At 36.6% G+C, this 22,756-nt stretch overlaps 1 protein-coding gene and 1 non-coding gene across 3 annotated transcripts; one reads left to right on the top strand and one right to left on the bottom strand.

Annotated features, from left to right (window-relative positions):
- Nucleotides 1-6,765: 6,765 nt before the first annotated feature.
- On the bottom strand, nucleotides 6,766-6,873 carry LOC112782079 (small nucleolar RNA R71). The gene has a single exon (XR_003192820.1). It is a non-coding gene; the product is annotated as a small nucleolar RNA R71 (small nucleolar RNA).
- Nucleotides 6,874-18,997: 12,124 nt separating this feature from the next.
- LOC112775247 (uncharacterized) lies at nucleotides 18,998-22,200 on the top strand. 2 transcript variants are annotated; one of them, XM_025818760.3, is made up of 4 exons: nucleotides 19,000-19,450; nucleotides 20,447-20,464; nucleotides 20,634-21,029; nucleotides 21,765-22,200. In XM_025818760.3, the coding sequence occupies exons 1-4, from the start codon at nucleotides 19,409-19,411 to the stop codon at nucleotides 21,945-21,947; spliced, it is 639 nt and encodes a 212-aa protein (XP_025674545.1). In that variant the 5' UTR covers nucleotides 19,000-19,408; the 3' UTR covers nucleotides 21,948-22,200. The 2 variants fall into 2 exon arrangements, with proteins under 2 accessions (XP_025674546.1, XP_025674545.1); XM_025818761.2 differs by lacking the exon at nucleotides 20,447-20,464 and having other exon boundaries at nucleotides 18,998-19,450.
- Nucleotides 22,201-22,756: the final 556 nt, after the last annotated feature.

A 22,756-nucleotide genomic window follows, 5' to 3' on the forward strand; every position in this document is an offset into this window, starting at 1 on the left:
TAAGTTGCTAGCACTATTGGGTAACGGAGTTTTTTGGTTTCGGCTATTTCGACTCTAGAGAGACAAGCATGTGTGGCTCATGTTCGACATCCATGGGAGAATCATGGCAGAACAAGTGAGGAGCTTTCCGCCGAGGTTGGTGATGTTGGTGGCAGTGGATCCGGCCACTCGACTTTTGTGCAGATGACCCACCTCTCGCACCACGACTGATTCATGTTGCTAGTCTAGTGGAAGACATGGAAGTTGGTGATGAAAACTCCGACTAAGAGTACGTTGTGGATAGCAACCATAGTGATTTCTCTGAAGATGATGATGAGGAGGATTTTGTACCGGAAACGCCAGGCAAGGCCTCGGTGCACTATGTTCTGCCTCCCCTCACCTGATTCCGGTGCTATTAGATGTACCTAGTCACTATCATGCATTGGATCTGGACGCGATGCATGAGAAATCTCCTTTTTCGAACACCGGAAAAGACGATTACAACCTAGATGGTGGGGTCGAGTTTCGTGTCGGCCACAGATTCAAAAGTAGAGATGCAGTAATGCAGGGTGTGAAGAACTACAGTATTCGCCGGAGTGTTGAGTACCGAGTGGTCGAATCGGACTTGTTCTAGTTGTTCTATTTTTTAATTTGTGTTACTTTTATTTTGGTGGATTAGTTTACTTGTTTAGGGTATGGGTGTGTGACATTTTAGTTTTCCTTCATCAATGATTGTATGGAAATATAAGAATTTGCTTGTGATGTCTTGCTAGCAATCTCTTGATCACGCGCCCTGGAGTTTTAGTTCCTCTATCTGACATGCTTGAGAGACCAAATTAGTCGTAGCTTTCTTTATCTCCTCTTCCAACTTCTCATACTTAGTGCGAGCAGCCGCAATTTTTCTCTCTTATAATTAAAGACACTTCTAAGCATTAAAGACACATCCAAGCATTATTCAGTTAAAACAAAACAAGTGTTTAACAAATGCAAAATAACACATCAATGTCTTAATAGAGAAGACACATCCACACTAAAAAGATTTCACTAGAGTCTCAATAGAGACACGCACTAGTAAGTCCAACAAAGAAGAAAAATTTGGGTCTTAACCAAAAGAAAGTCCACAAGTTTCAAAAAGCAACATTGAAGTTCTAAACAGAGGACACATACATTAAAAACACATTCAAATAAGTGTTAAACAGAAGACACATCCATTAAAGATACTTCCAACAGAAAACACATTCATTAAAGACGCATCCAAACAAATTTTAAAAAGAAGACACATCTATTAAAGAACATCCAAATATTAACTGGTTAAAATAAAACAAGTGTTTAACAAAAGCAAACAGATATCATATGAAGAAACACTCCTTAACATATCAAGAAAATTAGATACCTCTATTGTCTTCATTTCTAACAACTTCTCCTTGTATGATAATTGATCAAACAAAGCATCTTAAGAAAGTATAAAAGAATAATTTAACTAAAAATAATGGCTCCACCAAGCTAGTACCATTTCTGCCTAAATGAATTCAAAGGACACAAGGGAACGTTATGACATTCTACTTCTTGTTCCGAAGAACATACAAGTTGGCTTTTGACAAGTTTTTTGAGCATCTCATCATTTGTAAGATCAGGTGAAGCAAAGGTCCTATCAAGTCTTTCTCTATATACTACACAATCTTTTATTTCTTCTCCATTTATGCATCTCCTAGAAAATTAGAACAAGCCTTCTCTTAGGAATTCATGTCAAGCCCCATGTGATTAACCATTTACAAGTTTCTACTTTGCTCCTAAATCAACACTAGAAGAAATTTACCATAGTTATAAACAAAGACTAGCCATTCATGACTAATTCAACATCTCATCATAATGAATTTGTGTTTAGCAATGATGGATTTTTGGTAAATTCAATTCTATGGTGTTTCTATTGTAGCATATAACCAATAAAAAGCCAATAAACTCATCATAGCATATAGCTAAAAATAGAAAAGTTACACCAAATATACATATAACCAAGTAACAAATACATAGTGGTAAATAGAAATTAAATGAAATTACATGGCATGAAAGTCCAAAATCAAAATTCAGCCTTAAAATCAATATACACCATTATATTCCTATTAAGACAAGCATGGACTAAAGGAGCTCAATGAACTGCAATTCAGAAAAAGGTTACAGGGAAATTATATCAAACTACCCTAAAAGAAACATCCAATAATTAAAATCAACAAAAAATCCATTAATCCAAAAAAAATCAAAAGAGCATCACATAAGAACCATGAATACCAAGAATTTGAACCCGAAATAAAGTCAAAACATCTACTGTTACTTAAAATCCTAATATACTAACCAATTGGAGACACCGGGATGATTGCGATGGTTGGCGGCGAGATGCGGCGGGGCGGTGTGGACACAGCAGCGGTTGCTGCTGCAGCTGGAGGAGGCGGTGTGTCATCGATCCCTTCAGACGAAAAAGACTCCCGCGGTGACGTCAACCTCCGTGAGAACCAGCATCAACAGTGCTTCGGCGGCGTCGACCTCCGTGAGAAGTAGCAGCAGCGGGGTTGTGTTGTGGTGTTGAAGACGATGGCATCCTAGCGGGTGGGCGAGCAACTCGGGCTGCTTAGGTGGCAAGCGAAGGTGGCACTGAGCAGACCCGTCAATGGTGACAGAAATGGTGGGTGAATGATGAGCGGATAATTTATACGCTTTTTGGCATTGTTTTTACATAGTTTTTAGTATGATTTAGTTAGTTTTTAGTATATTTTTATTAGTTTTTAAATAAAAATCACATTTCTGGACTTTACTATGAGTTTCTGTGTTTTTCTGTGATTTCAGGTACTTTCTGGTTGAAATTGAGGGACTTGAGCAAAAATCAGATTCAGAGGCTGAAGAAGGACTGCAGATGTTGTTGGATTCTGACCTCCCTGCACTCGAAATGGATTTTCTGGAGCTACAAAACTCCAAATGGTGCACTCTCAATTGCGTTGAAAAGTAGACATCCAGGGATTTTCAGAAATATATAATAATCTATACTTTTCTCGAGTTTAGATGACGCAAATTGGCGTTCAACGCCAGCTCTCTGCCCTATTCTGGAGTCAAACGCCAGAAACAGGTTGCAAAGCAGAGTTAAATGCCAGAAACACGTTACAAACTGACGTTTAACTCCAAAAAGAGTTTTTACACATGAAAGCTCAATGCTCAGCCCAAGTACACACCAAGTGGGCCCGGAAGTGGATTTCTGCATCATTTACTTATTTCTGTAAACCCTAGTAACTAGTTTAGTATAAATAGAACTTTTTACTATTGTATTTACATCTTTGGATTGTCTTTTGATCCTTTGATCACGTTTTGGGGGATGGCCATTCGGCCATGCCTAGACTTTGTTATTATGTATTTTCAACGGTAGAGTTTCTACATACCATAGATTAAGGTGTGGAGCTCTGGTGTTCCTTGAGTATTAATGCAAAGTACTACTATTTTTCTATTCAATTCAAGCTTATTCCTATTCTAAGATATTCATTCGTACCTAAGAACATGATTAATATGATTATTATGTGACGCTCATCACCATTCTCACCTATGAACGCGTGCCTGACAACCACTTCCGTTCTACATGAAGACGAGACAGAATGAGTATCTCTTAGATATCTAATACAGGGGACCGAGTCTGAGATATTAGAATCTTCGTGGTATAAGTTAGAACCCATGGATGGCCATTCCTGAGATCTGGAAAGTCTAAACCTTATCTGTGGTATTCCGAGTAGGATCTGGGAAGGAATGGCTATGACGAGCTTCAAACTCGCGAGTGCTGGGCATAGTGACAGACGCAAAAGGATAGTAAATCCTATTCCAGTATGATCGGGAACCGACAGATGATTAGCCATGCAGTGACAGTGCATTGGACCATTTTCACAGAGAGGACGGGATGTAGCCATTGACAACGGTGATGCCCAACATACAGCTTGCCATGGAAAGGAGTATGAAGGATTGGATGAAAGCAGTAGGAAAGCAGAGATTCAGGAGGAACTAAGCAACTCTATACGCTTATCTGAAATTCTCACCAATGAATTACATAAGTATCTCTATCTTTATTTTACGTTTTATTTATCTTTTAATTATTAAATCTCCATAATCAATTGAATCCGCCTGACTGAGATTTACAAGGTGACCATAGCTTGCTTCAAGCCGACAATCTCCGTGGGATCGACCCTTACTCACGTAAGGTTTATTACTTGGACGACCCAGTGCACTTGCTGGTTAGTTGTGCGAAGTTGTAACAAAGTGTGTGAATTACGTTCTGAGCACCAAGTTTTTGGCGCCGTTGTTAAGGATCACAATTTCGTGCACCAAGTTTTTGGCGCCGTTGCCGGGGATTGTTCGAGTTTGGACAACTGACGGTTCATCTTGTTGCTCAGATTAGGTAATTTTATTTTAATTTTAAGTTTTTGTTTTTATTCCTTTTATTTTCGAAAAATTTTCAAAAAAATTTTAAAAAAATAAATTATTCTATGTTCTTCAGAATTTTTAAGAATGAATTCTAGAGTTTCAAGAGATATGTTGAATCCTGGCTGGCTGTTAAGCCATGTCTAATCTTTTGGACCGAGGTTTCACTTATTCTCAAGAGAAGAGCTTCTTTGTCTTTCTTAGCAAATTAGCTATTGAATGTAATGTTCTGCTGAAGCTTGGCTGGCCATTGGCCATGTCTAGTGTTTTGGACCGGAGCTTTCACTGAAAGCTTGGTTGGCTAGTAAGCCATGTCTAATTCCTGGACTGGAGCTTTAGACTAACATTGCATGATTCCTGGAATTCTTATTAAAAATTTTGAAATCCTTATTTTTCTTTTTCAAAATAATTTTCGAAAAATCCAAAAAAAAATATATTTTAATAAAATCATAAAACCAAAATTAATTTAGTGTTTCTTGTTTGAGTCTTGTATCAAATTGTAAGTTTGGTGTCAATTGCATGTTTATCTCTTTCTTGCATTTTTCGAAAATTCATGCATTGCATTCTTCATGATCTTCAAGTTGTTCTTGGTAAGTCTTCTTGTTTGATCTTTAAAATTTCTTGTTTTGTGTCTTTTCTTGTTTTCCATATGCATTTTCAATTTGTTAGTGTCTCAATATTAAAAATTTTTAAGTTTGGTGTCTTGCATGTTTTTCTTTTCTAAAAAATTTAAAAAAACAAAAATAAGTTCTTGGTATTCATCTTGACATTCAAAGTGTTCTTGGTGTTCATCTTGACATTCATAGTGTTCTTGCATGCATTATGTGTTTTGATCCAAAATTTTCATGCATTGAGTCTTTTTGATGTTTTCTCTCTCATCATTAAAATTCAAAAATCAAAAAAATATCTTTCCCTTTTTCTTCTCATAAAATTCAAAAATTTGAGTTGACTTTTTCAAAAATTTTTAAAAATCTAGTTGTTTCTTATGAGTCAAATCAAATTTTCAATTTAAAAATTCTATCTTTTTCAAAAATCAAATCTTTTTCATTTTTCTTTTATGATTTTCGAACATTTGAATTTGACTTTCAAAATTTTTTTCTTATTTCTATTTCATATTTTCGAAATTAATGCTAACAATTAATGTGATTGATTAAAAAAGTTTTAAGTTTGTTACTTGCCTAGTAAGAAAGGTTCAATCTTTAAACTCTAGAATCAAATCTTTTTAGTTTCTTGTTAGTCAAGTAATCAACTTTGATTTCAAAAATCAAATCTTTTTAAATTTCTTTTTCAAATCTTTTTCAAAATAAGATTTAATCATATCTTTTTCAAAATCAATTTCAAAATCTTTTCTAACTTCTTATCTTTTTAAAATTAATTTTCAAATCTTTTTTTTTAGCAATCATATCTTTTTGTTTCAATCATATCTTTTTCAAAACTACCTAACTAACTCTCTCTATAATTTTCGAGAACCCCTTCTCTCTTTTTCAAAATTCCTTTTTAATTAACTATTTGTTTTAAATTTTAATTTGATTTAATTCTATTTTCCTTTCTTAATTTTTGAATTTTTATTTTAATTTCAAATTAAAAACAAAAATATTTTTATTTTAATTTATTTAATTTTCGAAATTCTCTCTCCCTCATCTCTTTCTAATTATTTTATTTATCTACTAACACTTCTCTTTTTCTTAAAAATTCGAACCCTCTCCATCTTTCTGTGTTCGAATTTCTTTTCTTCTTCTACTCACATAAAGGAATCTCTATACTGTGACATAGAGGATTCTTCTTCTTTTCTGTTTTCTTCTTTTTCATATGAGCAGGAACAAGGATAAGAACATTCTTGTTGAAGCTGATCCTGAACCTGAAAGGACTCTGAAGAGGAAGCTAAGGGAAGCTAAAGCACAACTCTCTGGAGAAAATCTGACAGAAATTTTCGAAAAAGAAGGAGACATGGCCGAAAATAATAACAATGCAAGGAAGATACTTGGTGACTTTACTGCACCAAATTCCAATTTACATGGAAGAAGCATCTCAATCTATGCCATTGGAGCAAACAATTTTGAGCTGAAGCCTCAATTAGTTTCTCTGATGCAACAGAATTGCAAATTTTATGGACTTCCATCAGAAGATCCTTTTAAGTTCTTAACTGAATTCTTGCAAATCTGTGATACTGTTAAGACCAATGGGGTTGATCCCGAGGTCTACAGGCTTATGCTTTTCCCATTTGCTGTAAGAAACAGAGCTAGAATATGGTTGGACTCTCAACCTAAAGATAGCCTGAACTCTTGGGATAAGCTGGTCACGATTTTCTTAGCCAAGTTCTTTCCTCCTCAAAAGCTTAGCAAGCTTAGAGTGGATGTTCAGACCTTCAAACAAAAAGAAGGTGAATCCCTCTATGAAGCTTGGGAGAGATACAAGGAACTGACTAAAAAGTGTCCTTCTGACATGCTTTCAGAATGGACCATCCTGGATATATTCTATGATGGTCTGTCTGAATTATCTAAAATGTCATTGGACCATTCTGCAGGTGGATCCATTCACCTAAAGAAAACTCCTGCAGAAGCTCAAGAACTCATTGACATGGTTACAAATAACTAGTTCATGTACACTTCTGAAAGGAATTCTGTGAGTAATGGGACGCCTCAGAGGAAGGGAGTTCTTGAGATTGATACTCTGAATGCCATATTGGCTCAGAACAAAATATTGACTCAGTAAGTCAATATGATTTCTCAGAGTCTGAATGGAATGCAAGCTGCATCCAACAGTACTCAAGAGGCATCTTCTGAAGAAGAAGCTTATGATCCTGAGAACCCTGCAATAGCAGAGGTGAATTACATGGGTGAACCCTATGGAAACACCTATAATCCCTAATGGAGAAATCATCCAAATTTCTCATGGAAGGATCAACAAAAGTCTCAACAAGGCTTTAATAATGGTAGAAGAAATAGGTTTAGCAATAGCAAGCCTTTTCCATCATCCACTCAGCAACAGACAGAGAATTCTGAGCAGAATCCATCTAGCTTAGCAAATATAGTCTCTGATATATCTAAGGCTACTGTAAGTTTCATGAATGAAACAAGGTCCTCCATTAGAAATTTGGAGGCACAAATGGGCCAGCTGAGTAAAAGAGTCACTGAAACTCCTCCTAGTACTCTCCCAAGCAATATAGAAGAAAATCAAAAGAGAGAGTGCAAGGCCATTGTTTTAACCATCATGACCGAACCTACAAGGGAAGAGGAGGACGTGAATCCTAGTGAGGAAGACCTCTTGGAACGTCCAGTGATCAATAAGGAGTTCCCCTTTGAGGAACCAAAGGAATCTGAGGCTCATCTAGAGACCATAGAGATTCCATTGAACCTCCTTCTGCCCTTCATGAGCTCTGATGAGTATTTTTCCTCTGAAGAGGATGAAGAAATTACTGAAGAGCAAGTTGCTAAGTACCTTGGTGCAATTATGAAGCTGAATGCCAAATTATTTGGTAATGAGACTTGGGAAGATGAACCTCCCTTGCTCACTAATGAACTGAATGCATTGGATAGGCAGAAATTACCTCAAAAGAAACAGGATCCTGGCAAATTCTTAATACCCTGTACCATAGGCACCATGACCTTTGAGAAGGCTCTGTGTGACCTGGGGTCAGGCATAAACTTAATGCCACTCTCTGTAATGAAGAAGCTTGGAATCTTTGAGGTGCAAGCTGCCAGAATCTCATTAAAGATGGTAGACAACTCAAGAAAACAGGCTTATAGACAAGTAGAGGACGTGTTAGTAAAGGTTAAAGGCCTTTACATCCCTGCTGATTTTATAATCCTAGACACTGGGAAGGAAGAGGATGAATCCATCATCCTTGGAAGACCCTTCCTAGCCACAGCAAGAACTGTGATTGATGTGGACAGAGGAGAGTTAGTCCTTCAACTGAATGAGGACAACCTTTTGTTTAACACTCAAGGATCTCCTTCTGTAACCATGGAGAGTAAGCATGAAAAGCTTCTCTCACTGCAGAGTCAACCAAAGCCCCCACAGTCAAACTTTAAGTTTGGTGTTGGGAGGCCACAACCAAACTCTAAGTTTGGTGTTGAACCCTCACATTCAAACTCTAAGTTTGGTGTTGGGAGGTTCCAACAATGCTCTGAACATCTGTGAGGCTCCATGAGAGCTCACTGTCAAGCTATTGACATTAAAGAAGCGCTTGTTGGGAGGCAACCCAATGTTATCTAATTATATTTATTTATTTATTTTCCATTGCTATTTTATGTTTTCTTTAGGTTGATGATCATGTGAAGTCACAAAAACTACTGAAAAATAAAAATAGAATGAAAAACAGCATTAAAAATAGCACACCTTGGAGGAGGAGCATTCTGGCGTTTAAATGCCAGAAACAAGCATCTGTCTGGCGTTTAACGCCAGAAACAAGCACCAAGCTGGCGTTTAACACCAGAAACAAGTATCAACCTGGCGTTAAACGCCAGAAACAGGCTACATTTGGGTGTTTAACGCTAAAAACAGACAGCAGTCTGGCGTTAAACGCCAGTATTGCATACAAAGGGCATTTTACACGCCTAATTGGAGCAGGGATGTTAAGTCCTTGACCCCACTGGATCTATGGACCCCACAGGATCCCCACATCTTTTTCTCACCTCTTCACACATTTTCATAACACTCTTCCACAAATACCCCTCATCAATCACCTCAATCACTTTTCCCCATCACCTCTTCACCACTCACATCCATCCTCTCTTCCCTAAAAACCCCACCTACCTCTAAAATTCAAACTCTTTTCCCTCCCAAACCCAACCCTAATGGCCGAACCCTAAACCCTTCCCCACTCCTATATAAACCCCTCATTCCTTCTTCATTTTCACACAACACAACCATTTCTTCTTCCCCTTGGCCGACTCCACACCTCTCTCCCTCTCCTCCATTTTTTCTTCTTCTTCTCCTTCTTTCCTTCTTCTTTTGCTCGAGGACAAGAAAACATTTTAAGTTTGGTGTGGTAAAAGCATAGATTTTTATTTTTCCATAACTATTAATGGCACCTAAGGCAAGAGAAACCTCAAGAAAGAGGAAAGGAAAGGCAATTGCTTCCACCTCTGAGTCATGGGAGATGGAGAGATTCATCTCAAAGGTCCATCAAGACCACTTCTATGAAGTTGTAGCCAAGAAGAAAGTGATCCCTGAGGTTCCTTTCAAGCTCAAAAAGAATGAGTATCCAGAGATCCAACATGAGATCCGAAGAAGAGGTTGGGAAGTTCTCACCAACCCCATTCAACAAGTCGGGATCTTAATGGTTTAAGAGTTCTATGCAAACGCATGGATCACTAAGAACCATGATCAAAGTGTGAACCCGAATCCAAAGCATTGGCTTACCATGGTTCAGGGAAAATACTTAGATTTCAGTCCGGAAAATGTAAGGCTGGCGTTCAACTTGCCAATGATGGAAGAAAACGCACGCCCCTACACTAGAAGAGTCAACTTTGATCAAAGGTTGGACCAAGTCCTCATGGACATATGTGTGGAAGGAGCTCAATGGAAAGTTGACTCAAGAGGCAAGCCGATTCAATTGAGAAGACTGGACCTTAAGCCTGTAGCTAGAGGATGGTTGGAGTTTATTCAACGCTCAATCATTCCTACTAGCAACCGGTCTGAAGTTACTATAGACCGGGCCATCATGATCCATAGTATCATGATTGGAGAGGAGGTGAAAGTTCATGAGATTATACCTCAAGAACTCTACAAGGTGGCTGACAAGTCATCCACTTTGGCAAGGTTAGCCTTTCCTCATCTCATATGCCACCTCTGCAATTCGGCTAGAATTGACATATAGGGAGACATCCTCATTGAAAGGGACAAGCCCATCACTAAGAAAAGGATGGAGCAAACAAGAGATCATGGACCTCAACAAGAGCATGAGGAAATTCTCCACCATGAAATCCCTGAGATACCTCAAGGGATGCACTTCCCTCTACAAAACTATTGGGAGCAAATCAACACCTCCTTAGGAGAATTAAGCTCCAACATGGGACAATTAAGGGTGGAGCACCAAGAGCATTCCATCCTCCTCTATAAAATTAGAGAAGACCAAAGAACCATGAGGGAGGAGCAACAAAGGCAAGGAAGAGACATAGAGGAGCTCAAAAGCACTATTGGTTCTTCAAGAAGAGGAAGACGCCACCCTCACTAAGGTGGACTCATTCCTTAATTTTCTTGTCTATTTATTTTACTGTTTTTCAATTTTTGAGCTTTATGTTTACTTATGTTTGTGTCTTTACTATATGATCACTAGTGTCTAAGTGTCTATGCCTTAAAGTTATGAATGTCCTATGAATCCATCACCTTTCTTAAATGAAAAATGTTCTAAAAATAAAAGAATAAGAAGTACATGATTTCAAATTCATCCTTGAAATTAGTTTAATTATTTTGATGTGGTGACAATACTTTTTGTTTTCTGAATGAATGCTTGAACAGTGCATATGTCGTTTGATATTGTTGTTTATGAATGTTAAATATGTTGGCTCTTGAAAGAATGATGAAAAAGGAGAAATGTTATTTGATGATCTGAAAAATCATAAAAATGATTCTTGAAGCAAGAAAAAGCAGTGAATAGCAAAGCTTGCAGAAAAAAATGCGGAAAAAAAAGAGAAAAAGAAAAAGAAAAAGCAAGCAGAAAAAGCCAAAAGCTCTTTAAACCAAAAGGCAAGAGCAAAAAGCCAATAGCCCTTAAAACCAAAAGGCAAGGGTAATAAAAAGGATCCAAGGCTTTGAGCATAAGTGGATAGGAGGGCCTAAAGGAATAAAATCCTGACCTAAGCGGCTAAACCAAGCTGTCCCTAACCATGTGTTTGTGGCGTGAAGGTGTCAAGCCAAAAGCTTGAGACTGAACGGTTAAAGTCGAGGTCCAAAACAAAAAAAAAAGAGTGTGCTTAAGAACCCTGGACACCTCTAATTGGGGACTTTAGCAAAGCTGAGTCATAATCTGAAAAGGTTCACCCAATTATGTGTTTGTGGCATTTATGTATCCGATGGTAATATTCGAAAACAAAGTGCTTAGGGCCACGGCCAAGACTCATAAAGTAGCTGTGTTCAAGAATCAACATACTGAACTAGGAGAATCAATAACACTATCTGAATTCTGAGTTCCTATAGATGCCAATCATTCTAAACTTCAATGGATAAAGTGAGATGACAAAACTATTTAAGAGGCAAAAAGCTACTAGTCCCACTCATCTGATTGGAGCTAAGTTTCATTGATATTTTGGAATTTATAGTATATTCTCTTCTTTTTATCCTATTTGATTTTCAGTTGCTTGGGGACAAGCAATAATTTAAGTTTGGTGTTGTGATGAGCGGATAATTTATACGCTTTTTGGCATTGTTTTTACATAGTTTTTAGTATGATTTAGTTAGTTTTTAGTATATTTTTATTAGTTTTTAAATAAAAATCACATTTCTGGACTTTACTATGAGTTTGTGTATTTTTCTGTGATTTCAGGTACTTTCTGGCTGAAATTGAATGACTTGAGCAAAAATCAGATTCAGAGGCTGAAGACGGACTGCAGATGCTGTTGGATTTTGACCTCCCTGCACTCGAAATGAATTTTCTGGAGCTACAGAACTCCAAATGGTGCGCTCTTAATTGCGATGGAAAGTAGACATCCAGGGCTTTCCAGAAATATATAATAGTCCATACTTTGTCCGAGTTTAGATGACGCAAACTGGCGTTCAACGCCAGCTCTCTGCCCTATTCTGGAGTCAAACGCCAAAAACAGGTTGCAAAGCAGAGTTAAACGCCAGAAACACGTTACAAACTGGCGTTTAACTCCAAAAAGAGTCTCTACACATGAAAGCTCAATGCTCAGCCCAAGCACATACCAAGTGGGCCCGGAAGTGGATTTCTGCATCATTTACTTATTTCTGTAAACCCTAGTAACTAGTTTAGTATAAATAGAACTTTTTACTATTATATTTACATCTTTGGATTGTCTTTTGATCCTTTGATCACGTTTTGGGGGCTGGCCATTTGGCCATGCCTAGACTTTGTTCTTATGTATTTTCAACGGTAGAGTTTCTACACACCATAGATTAAGGTATGGAGCTCTGCTGTTCCTTGAGTATTAATGCAAAGTACTATTGTTTTTCTATTCAATTCAAGCTTATTCCTATTCTAAGATATTCATGCGTACCCAAGAACATGATGAATGTGATTATTATGTGACGCTCATCACCATTCTCACCTATGAACGCGTGCCTGACAACCATTTCCGTTCTACATGAAGACGAGACAGAATGAGTATCTCTTAGATATCTAATACAGGAGACCGAGTCCGAAATATTAGAATCTTCGTGGTATAAGTTAGAACCCATGGATGGCCATTCCTGAGATCTGGAAAGTCTAAACCTTGTCTGTGGTATTCCGAGTAGGATCTGGGAAGGGATGGCTGTGACGAGCTTCAAACTCGCGAGTGCTGGGCGTAGTGACAGACACAAAAGGATAGTAAATCCTATTCCAGTATGATCGAGAACCGACAGATGATTAGCCATGCAGTGACAGCGCATTGGACCATTTTCACAGAGAGGACGGCATGTAGCCATTAACAACGGTGATGCCCAACATACAGCTTGCCATGGAAAGGAGAATGAAGGATTGGATGAAAGCAGTAGGAAAGCAGAGATTCAGGAGGAACTAAGCAACTCTATACGCTTATCTAAAATTCTCACCAATGAATTACATAAGTATCTCTATCTTTATTTTACGTTTTATTTATCTTTTAATTATTAAATCTCCATAATCAATTGAATCCGCCTGACTGAGATTTACAAGGTGATCATAGCTTGCTTCAAGCCGACAATCTCCGTGGGATCGATCCTTACTCACGTAAGGTTTATTACTTGGATGATCCAGTGCACTTGCTAGTTAGTTGTGCGAAGTTGTGACAAAGTGTGTGAATTTCGTTCCGAGCACCAAATTTTTGGCGCCGTTGTTAAGGATCACAATTTCGTGCACCAGTGAAAGAGGCTGAGCAGTAAAGCTAGTACTGTTGATGAAGGCGAGATGAAGAACATGGGTGGTGGAAAGGGGTAGGTGAAAAGGTTAAAGCTAACTTTGAATTAGGGTCATAAAGGGAAAAATGGTTTTTTTTTTTTTATTATTTTGGGATCCAGCCCAACAGGAGTTAGCAAGAGTTGGCTGGATCGTTGTTGGTTACCTAGCGGAGTTGATAGTAAAATTATCTGTGTAAGTTCAACTATTTTAATTGGATTATTAATTGTTTCCGTCACTTAATTGCCTATTTTTCAGTACACGATTAGTTGAGTTGTTCATACCATTGGTACATATTTTGGTCTTTAAAAAGGGAATCTTCATGTATGCTTTATAGTTACCATATATTTTTGGATATTATTATATGTTAATATAGTAGCTACATATATTTTGTATTAATTTTATGTTACTTTAGTTTGACATTAGGTTAATTTTCTCATTATGATTAAACTGCATTCTTAGCTTATAAATAAGTTTTTCTTACTTTTTTCTACCTTAAACATAATTCACTCACGGCCTCCGGCCCATCACCTAACCAATCACGGCTTCCGGCCCAAACAAAAACAATAAACACATAAACCACCACAAGTCAAAGCACGTATTAACCTTTACCAACTTACCAAGTCACGGCCTCCGACCCAACCAGTCACGGCCTCTGGCCTAAAATATATCAAAATTCGATTTTTCACAAACCTCCAATCATTACATCAAGAACAACCCTCAGTGTCACCAAGTCCAGCATAAGGGATCTCTCAGTTGTTCAAATACATACAAAACAATACAAAAAATACACAAATAGAGAGAACGGATAGAGCAATTAGATCAAACAGCATAATGCCTTCTCACTTATAATCACAACACGAGAGAGTGAATCTTCAACCTCAACTCACCTATTCATTTCGGGATATAGTGCCCACCACACTCTTGGGATATAGTGTCCGTCACACTTTTCAATCATAATCTCGTCATCATCCCCATTCACATATATATAATTGTATAATCCGGAGGGAATCCTCAACCTCCTCAATTCGTTATCAATTTATCAAGCTTAGGTTCATTAATTTCAATCTTTCATCAATTATCAACTCCATTAACTCATGAGCGGGATAATACTACCGTCCTCACCGCGGGTGGGACAAACCACCATCTCCACAACTAAGTCATCCGGTTTAACCAAGCATTTATTTGGGAATACTTAACTTTAATCAATTCCATATACTCTCACTCATTCCGGATCCCAAAAACTAGGTATTAGACCTTAATTAGGGGTTACAAAAGTTTAAAAACTTGCCAAAAAAGTCAAACAATTAAAAATAGAGTTTAAGTGTAAAAACAGGGCCTATACGTACGTATCACCCTTGTGCGTAAGCACGACTTGTAAAACTCCCTTGCTGTGCGTACGCACACACTCGTGCGTATGCACATGGTGCTTCCCTTGCTTGTGTTCTGTGTGTGCGCACCATATGGTGCCTGGGCATGCATACCAAAAATTCGAGTTTTCTGCAACTTTTCAGATTTCAAATTTTTGTACCAAATTTCTACGTCTCATAACTTTCTTTACAAAACTCTATTTTCCTTCATTTTAAACCATTTTAAAGCTCTCATCCTCTTCTTTAATTTAAGACATATTTAATCTAAATCCAAACTCTAAGTGCCAAGTTATGGCGCACCAAAGTTTGCCAAAATCACTCTTTACCCAAAATTTCTGCAACAAGCGAAATTTTCCCTTTTCCAAATACCTCCTTTGTAAACAACATAAATTCTTATTTCAATCACAACACCCCTTCCTACCTCATTTCTTATACCCTTTCAAACTTCAATTTATATAGACTCACATGCCCAAATTCATGCCAACAATCTAATTTCAACCACAAAATTAATCACCACCAAATCTCATTCTTAATCATTTATAAACATATCAATTCACACCTCTTGATTCTCAATTATCATACAAACTCCAACTTCAATCATCAATCGTATCAAAACACCCACATATATATATATATATATATATATCAATCACTACTCATATTTAAATCCCAACAAGCTTCACCACATTTACAATTTATACCAAAATACAACCACAGATACCAATCATTTCAAGTTTAATCATGGCAATTTATTACTTACCGTGACTTACTATATAGGTGATAACTCACTCTATCTCGGCCTTAGGCCCAAACTCTCACATCAACATCATTCAACTCAATCTATAGCTCATCACAAGATAATCAAAACTATAACCTTCATTTACTAATCAAAGATACAATTTCAGCCATTATCCAACACAACATTTAAACCAAATCATTATTAAAGCGCATCATCAATCATACATACCAATTCATGAGACTTACATAATCACAAAAGTAAACTTTTCATATCGATATCAATTCATAACAATCCTTATATAAAAATAGTTTTTTAGAAAATTCCTCCCTTGTTGACTGCGGTTTTCAACTCTTGAATTTCCTCCTCCAATGAACTCCAATTTTAGCCAACGGCACCAAGCCTCCACCAAGTGTTTCCAAAAGTAAGCCAAGCTCTAATTCCGCACCACCGACTCAATCCAAGCTAGCAATCACTCTTATTCAATCTAATTAATCAATTTATTCACATTTCAAGCTAGGGTTTCATATATAATTAGAGAAAATCAAGGAGTAAGAGTTTTCTTACCTTAATCCATAAGAAATAGAGATGGAACCCACTTGGAATCCATCCTAAAGTACCCCTAAATAACCAAAATCACAAGATTTTAACACTAACTACCCAACAAGGCAAAATAGTGGAGAGAATAGAAAACTAGGCAAGGATTTCAGATTGACTCACTACAATACTTACAGAAAAATGAAGAGGACGAGGAGAGTGACGGATGGTCGCAAATGACTCGTCAATTGGAACTCTGGATCAAAAGTTATGAGCAAATGAAGATGGTGATAAATAGTGTTAGGGTTTCTCCACCCCTTCTCCTCTCATATCCGCCCCTCACTCTCGTAAATGGGGAATGGAGACTGAAATGTGGCTTTGTTAAGTATTATATATGTGGGTTTAGGCTCATTTGAGCCCGATTCACTCGTTTTAGCCCGTTGGACCAATTTTGGGTCAAAACCTTTAAGATTAGCATTTTAATTCGTATTCTAATTATTTTCACTTTCCTAACATATAAATTTTAAATTGTTAACCTTCTTTTCTCTTATTTAATTTATTAATTAATTATTTATCTTTTTTTAGATTTTATATCTATTGTGTCCAATCATGTGTTAATAAAAAACAAAAATTCTACCTCATTGGATACACCTAAATACCATCACGTGTAAGCATATCCAGCCTTATTCTTAACATGTATTTTTGAAAAAAAAAAAGTATATATTATTATTTATTAAAATAAAAAATACTTTAAATACTTTATATAATTAAAATAAGATATTAAAAAAACTAAAAATTAATAAATAAACTACCATTTCTACCAATAAAAGATAAAAACACTGACATTTCTACCCACGAAAAACAAAAATTAAAGTTCTACCCATAAAAGATCGAATTCATATGACAAAACTATTCAAACTCTAAAAAACTACCTGAAAATTCAAATTACCCTTCCATACCCATCACCGTTAGCATCATTATCATTATCATATTCTCTCTTTCTCTCTCTTAATCTCCACTTGTAACACCACCACTATCACCAGCACTGCGATATCTGTTCCCACCGCACAATTTTTATAATAACAGCGTTGGTAATAATGCCCACCATTGCATCTTCGGTAATAGCAGTACCGTTGATATATATAACTTACTCACATGTAGCAATAGAAATTATGTAGAATAACCCAAAATCAACCACATGTGAACATGAATAGTGCTGAGATTGTTGCTCTTGGTCTTCCTTCAATCAACCATGCTGCTATATATAAATCATTTGCATTCCCACAAAATACCTAAACCTACAAATTTAAAAAAAATTAAAAATTTTTCTTTCATCAATCAAAATTAGATTTTGATATTGACCTATTTACATTTATTACAAATACATTAAATTTTTCAATTGCCCATTTTTTCTAAAAAAAATAACTTCTCAGATCTAGAGAGGTAGGAGATTATTGTATTGAGGAAGGGAAAAACGGTAAAGCAGGTGGTGGAATGAGCGGTTGGCGATGAACCCCAAATCGAAGGAAGAAGAGGAAGGAGAAACCATTTGAAGCGTGTACTTCTCGTCTCTTTGTCTCTCTTATTTGCTGCGGTTGCGACGACAGCTCCCAACCTCGTTGGCGCCGCGTCGCGCCTTCTCCCTCTTCTTTCTCTTAGTTCAGAATCGGTGATGATGGTGATGATGGTGGAGGAGAGTGTTAGTGCGATGGCACTACATATTATGGTGGTGTTGAAGATTTAGAAAGAATGTGTGTGAAGATGACGGTAGTAATAAAGAGAGAAGAATAATTTAAGATTTTCAGATAATTTTTTAGGTTTGAATAATTTTATCGTATAAATTTGATCTTTCATGAGTATAATTTTAATTTTCGTCTTTCATAAATAGAAATATCAGCGTTTTTTTTATATTAAAAATAATAATTATTCAAAATTAATTTATATTTTAATATTAATAAAATAATAAAATATTATTATTATAATTTATTTATCTAAAAAATACTTTATATTTTAAATATATACCTATTTTTGTGTCTTATAAAATTTAAAAAATGTGTGTATCAGCGTGCGAGCGTGTCGGCGAAGTTTCCATATCGTAAACTTGAGGGCCAGGGGCAGGGGTGCCTCACGCTGTTTTGTGTTATCTTAAACACAAAGAAGAGCCCTGACACAAAGAAGAGCAATTATGGCAGCCCTGTCAGTGAGGGTGGCAACTTCGACTCTCTGCAATCTGAATGGGTCACAGAGGAGACAGGCCATGTTGAGTCCAGTTTGGTACATGGGTGCTCGACCAAAACCCTCTAACGCTACCGCTACTTCGTCTTCTCACTCTCACTTCTTTCAGAGTTCTAGAACAAACATCAGTTCATCAAAGGTCTACCATTTGCACCACAAGACTCCAAGAAACTTGTCAGTTTTCGCTATGTCCGCTGATGGTATTACCTGTTTTTTCTTCCTTCTTCCCTGTTTTCTGAATTTCGTAAAGGCTTTGGAAATTGACGATGAGAAGAGACTATTCATCATTATTATTCAGGAATTCTCAATTGCAGAATTTCAGTTTCCATACTCTCTTTTTCTCTCCTTTTATGTATCTCATTAATCGCATTAGTTTCTTTATTTATATATTTAGAATATAGGCTTTTGGCTCTTAAAATGAAAAAATAAAAGAGGAGAAAACTTTCTTCAAACATACCTAGGCATGGCAATTTTCCCGCCGGGGAACGGATTTGGAGAGGAATTTTATCCCGCGGGGATGGGGGCGGGGACCCGTTAAATAAACGGGACGGGGGTAGGGACAGGGATCGAAGTCTCCGCCCCGTGGGTACCCGTGTAATACCCGTATGTACAAAATGACAAAAATACCCTTATATATATATATATATAGATATTAGTTTCACATGAATGTGTGAAAGTGAAACCCTAAATCCCAATTTCATTCACTCAGTGCCGTGGTTTGCCAAATCCTCTCACCGTGGTTTGCCACCTTCATCCCCTCACTGCCGTGTTCCCCTTTCTCACCGCTTCTCTCCTCTCACTCTCAAAATCACCGCAGAACCATCGTCCTGCATCTGAGAAATCTGGCCGAGGAGAACATCGCCGTTGCGACCATCGCGTGCCTAACCCAGCCCGAGGAGAATCGTCAAAGGCAGAAGCGTTGGCGCGTTGCCGTCTTCGTCGAGTGAGAAGCAGAATCGTCGCCATTTTCGTCGCGTTAGAAGAGGGTTATCTTCGTCGCCGTTCAGAAAGATCGTTGGAGGCAAAATCGTGTTTGTTGCAGTTCAGTCTTCGTCGCCGCTGTTGGTCGCCATGGCCGCCATTCCTTCCACTAACTCAGCCTCTTTGATTTCTGTACTTTTTATTTACCTTAAACATTTATTAATTACTATGGCATTGTTGAGATTTTCTGTGATTTTCTAAGTTAGCCTCTGTGATTTTGCATTAGTTGCTGCCTTTTTGCCTGTCATTATGCCTCATATGAGTTTGTTTAATTGAATCTATAGTATTTGTTAGTCAATCAATTTTGCAGTGGCTAAAAGAAATATGGTTAATTTGATTGAGGATATGCGATAATAGATTACTGAAGGTTTGAATTTTTCATTGATGATTGTCTTTTTTCTTCAAAGTTTTTCCTATTTTTTCTTTACCCGTTACCTGCCGCAGGGACGGGGCGGGGACGGGGACAGATTGTGGAGGCGGGGGGCGGGGGGCGGGGGGCGGGGGGCATGTCCCCGCCCCCATGGGGACCCGTTGCCATCCCTAAACATACCCTTGTTCAGCAAATTGTGTGGTGTGGTGTGGTTTGGTTTAGTTCAGTTTTTTTGTAATCATTTTGAAAATTTGTCTAGTTAGTTGACTGAGTTTAGTTTAACAAGTGTTATGAACATGGTGTCTTTGTCTTGAATTATTGGATTATTATTACTGGATTTGGATACTACTTCTTGCCGATTGCCACTGTTTGTGCTTTTAATATTGAATTTTGTGAATTGGTGCATTTGGTTTGCTTGGTTTATGCTATTTGTTATTATTTATGTTAATGCACGCCAAGTGCTCTCTGATATGCCTCTTTGATATTTTGAAATCTAAATTTCATGCTTACTATGTATTATGTTGTTTAGGTTAATACTTCGTATTAGGCATATTATAAAATTGATGGTGGATTGAGTAATTGCCTCTTAGCAAGTTGAAAATGTCACCTTTGGTTAACTTGAAATACGCACGATATGTAATTTATTTCACTTCATGTTCATTATCTTTCTAATTTACATGACTCATGCTTGTTTCTTAAGTTTATACTAGGAAGGCAATTTAACCAAATTAAAGTGCTCTTGAATGTTCGGTTCTTAGTACAGGTGGTGTTGTTTGGTGAGTACACTAGGATCACTTATATATTTGCAATTTACTTACACTGCAACACATTTCTAATTCTTAGTGCACTAATCCACCATATTTGAACTACTCGTTTGCATCATTCACATTACTTGAATTAACTTTTCATCATTTTCATCTCCCAATCTTGCCCCTTCAAAATAAGAACTACAGATGGCCATGTGTGACAGCAAAGAAGACTAGTGAGGAAGGCGATAAACGCTCACTGCCAAGCATGTCTGATATTCTAGAAGCTTCTAGAGCACAGAAACTGGACCTTCAACTCAAAACCCTGGGACCCTTCTTCAGGATCACTGCCACTAGCCTCCAAACCCGCGCAGAGCTGGGAAAAGCTGAAGGCCTCGTACGAATCTCGTTTCAAGGAACAAAGATTCTTCACTTGGATTCCATGAAGCTCCGCAGGGAAACCCTCAGCATGGAGAAATCAATCTTTGGCCTTGGTTTGTTCATCGGTGCCGTCGCTATTCTTCACGGCTACGATTCTGGCTGCACCACCGCTCAGTTACTCGCAATCAATGATTCCGACCTTTACCATTCTAAGGTTAGTTAACCTTATCCACAACCAGTTGATCCACAATATTATAAAAGAAATGATATTTATGTCAAATTTTTTATTATATATATATATAAAACAAATTTATTATCTTTTATTACTTGTACAAAAGAGATGTATAAAAAATGAGAAATGCTAAAGGAATTTATTATTTTTGGCCAGTTAATCATCAATATTTAAAAGTATGAGATAAAGTATATTGTTAGATTATTAGATTAAAGAATAAGACAAAAGAAATTGAGTTGATGACTAAGTAATGATAAAAAATAATAAATTCTGATGATTTTTTAGCATTTTTAGAAAAAAAATTATACATATATTATTCTTATTACAACAATTACGCTTTGTACCGTCAAAATTAGTTGAATGTTTAAAGAAAAATCAATTCCATTTAGTGAAATTGTGTGTTTCAATATGATATTTTACAGCCAGATTTTTTCAAACAAAAAAATAATCCAGACGATAATATCCCGCGCCATTTAAACTTGCTTTACGCCATAATTTTGCAACAGATTATTTTGGCATTTGCAATCCGATGGTAATATTTTGCACAAAACAAATTTTAGTAATAATCGTTGAAATTTTCCACGATAAATTCCACCGTAACTGGTGATTACAGTGAAAAAGTTTAGCAGTAAATCACTAATTCTGACAATAATAGTGTCATGTGTGATAAATTCGTTGTCTTTTAATTTTATATTTTCTTTTATTCTTTATGTATAGTTGGTTAGGTTCTACAGTAGACTTGGATTTAGAGAGGTGTGCCAAGTGAGTGGCTCATCAATTGGGGATATTCCACACATGCTGGTTTGGGGAGGTGTTGGTACACGCATGGATGCCAGCATTGAGGAACTCATGCTCAAATGGTGTACCAGATTCAAGAAAAATCAAAGCCCTCAATCATGACTGATCCCATTACAGTTTACCTTCTTTTCTAATTTCCTATGTTTTGAAGGTTTTTTTTTTTCTTTTTTTCTTTTTTTTGTACAAAGAAGGCCCAAAGGACGCAAAATGTTTTGAAGTTTGATTTTAAATAAGTATGTATGATTTTCTTTACAATTTCACTAGGTAACCAACAGAAATTTTGTCAACTCTTGTCAACTTTAATTGGGCTACAAAGTTCAATTCATTTAAAAAGTCACATTCCTAATTATCCAAATTTGATCCTAATGTCTCGTATTTATTATTGTAAACCTAATTTACTCAAAATTTTTACTGTGCAACTACATCCCTTATTTTATTTTATTTTTAATGGATGTGTCTTTTGTTGCACATGGCTTCTCTTTAAAACTTGTTTAAATGTGTCTTTAGTGAATGTGTATTTTGTTGGAAGTGTCTTTAATGAATGTATCTTCTATTAGAAGTATTTTTAATAAATGTGTCTTTTCTTGGAAGTGTCTTTAATGAATCTATTATTTGTTTTACACTTCTTTAAATGTGTCTTTAATAGATGTATCTTCTATTTAAAACTTATTCGAATTTGTCTTTCATTAAATGTATCTTTAATGAATTTGTCTTATATTTAAAACTTGCTTGGATGTGTCTTTATTACACGTGTCATTAATTTCATAACTAATCAACAAACCTTTTGCTTTCCAATCATTTCTACAATCTTGAATTATTTCTAAGCAACGTATATAAGTATAGGTTACTAAATATATAATAATAATAATCTATAATAGATTATTGTTATTGTTATTGTTATTGTTATTGTT

This window comes from Arachis hypogaea, chromosome 19, assembly GCF_003086295.3.
Source record: "Arachis hypogaea cultivar Tifrunner chromosome 19, arahy.Tifrunner.gnm2.J5K5, whole genome shotgun sequence".
Taxonomy (NCBI): domain Eukaryota; kingdom Viridiplantae; phylum Streptophyta; class Magnoliopsida; order Fabales; family Fabaceae; genus Arachis; species Arachis hypogaea.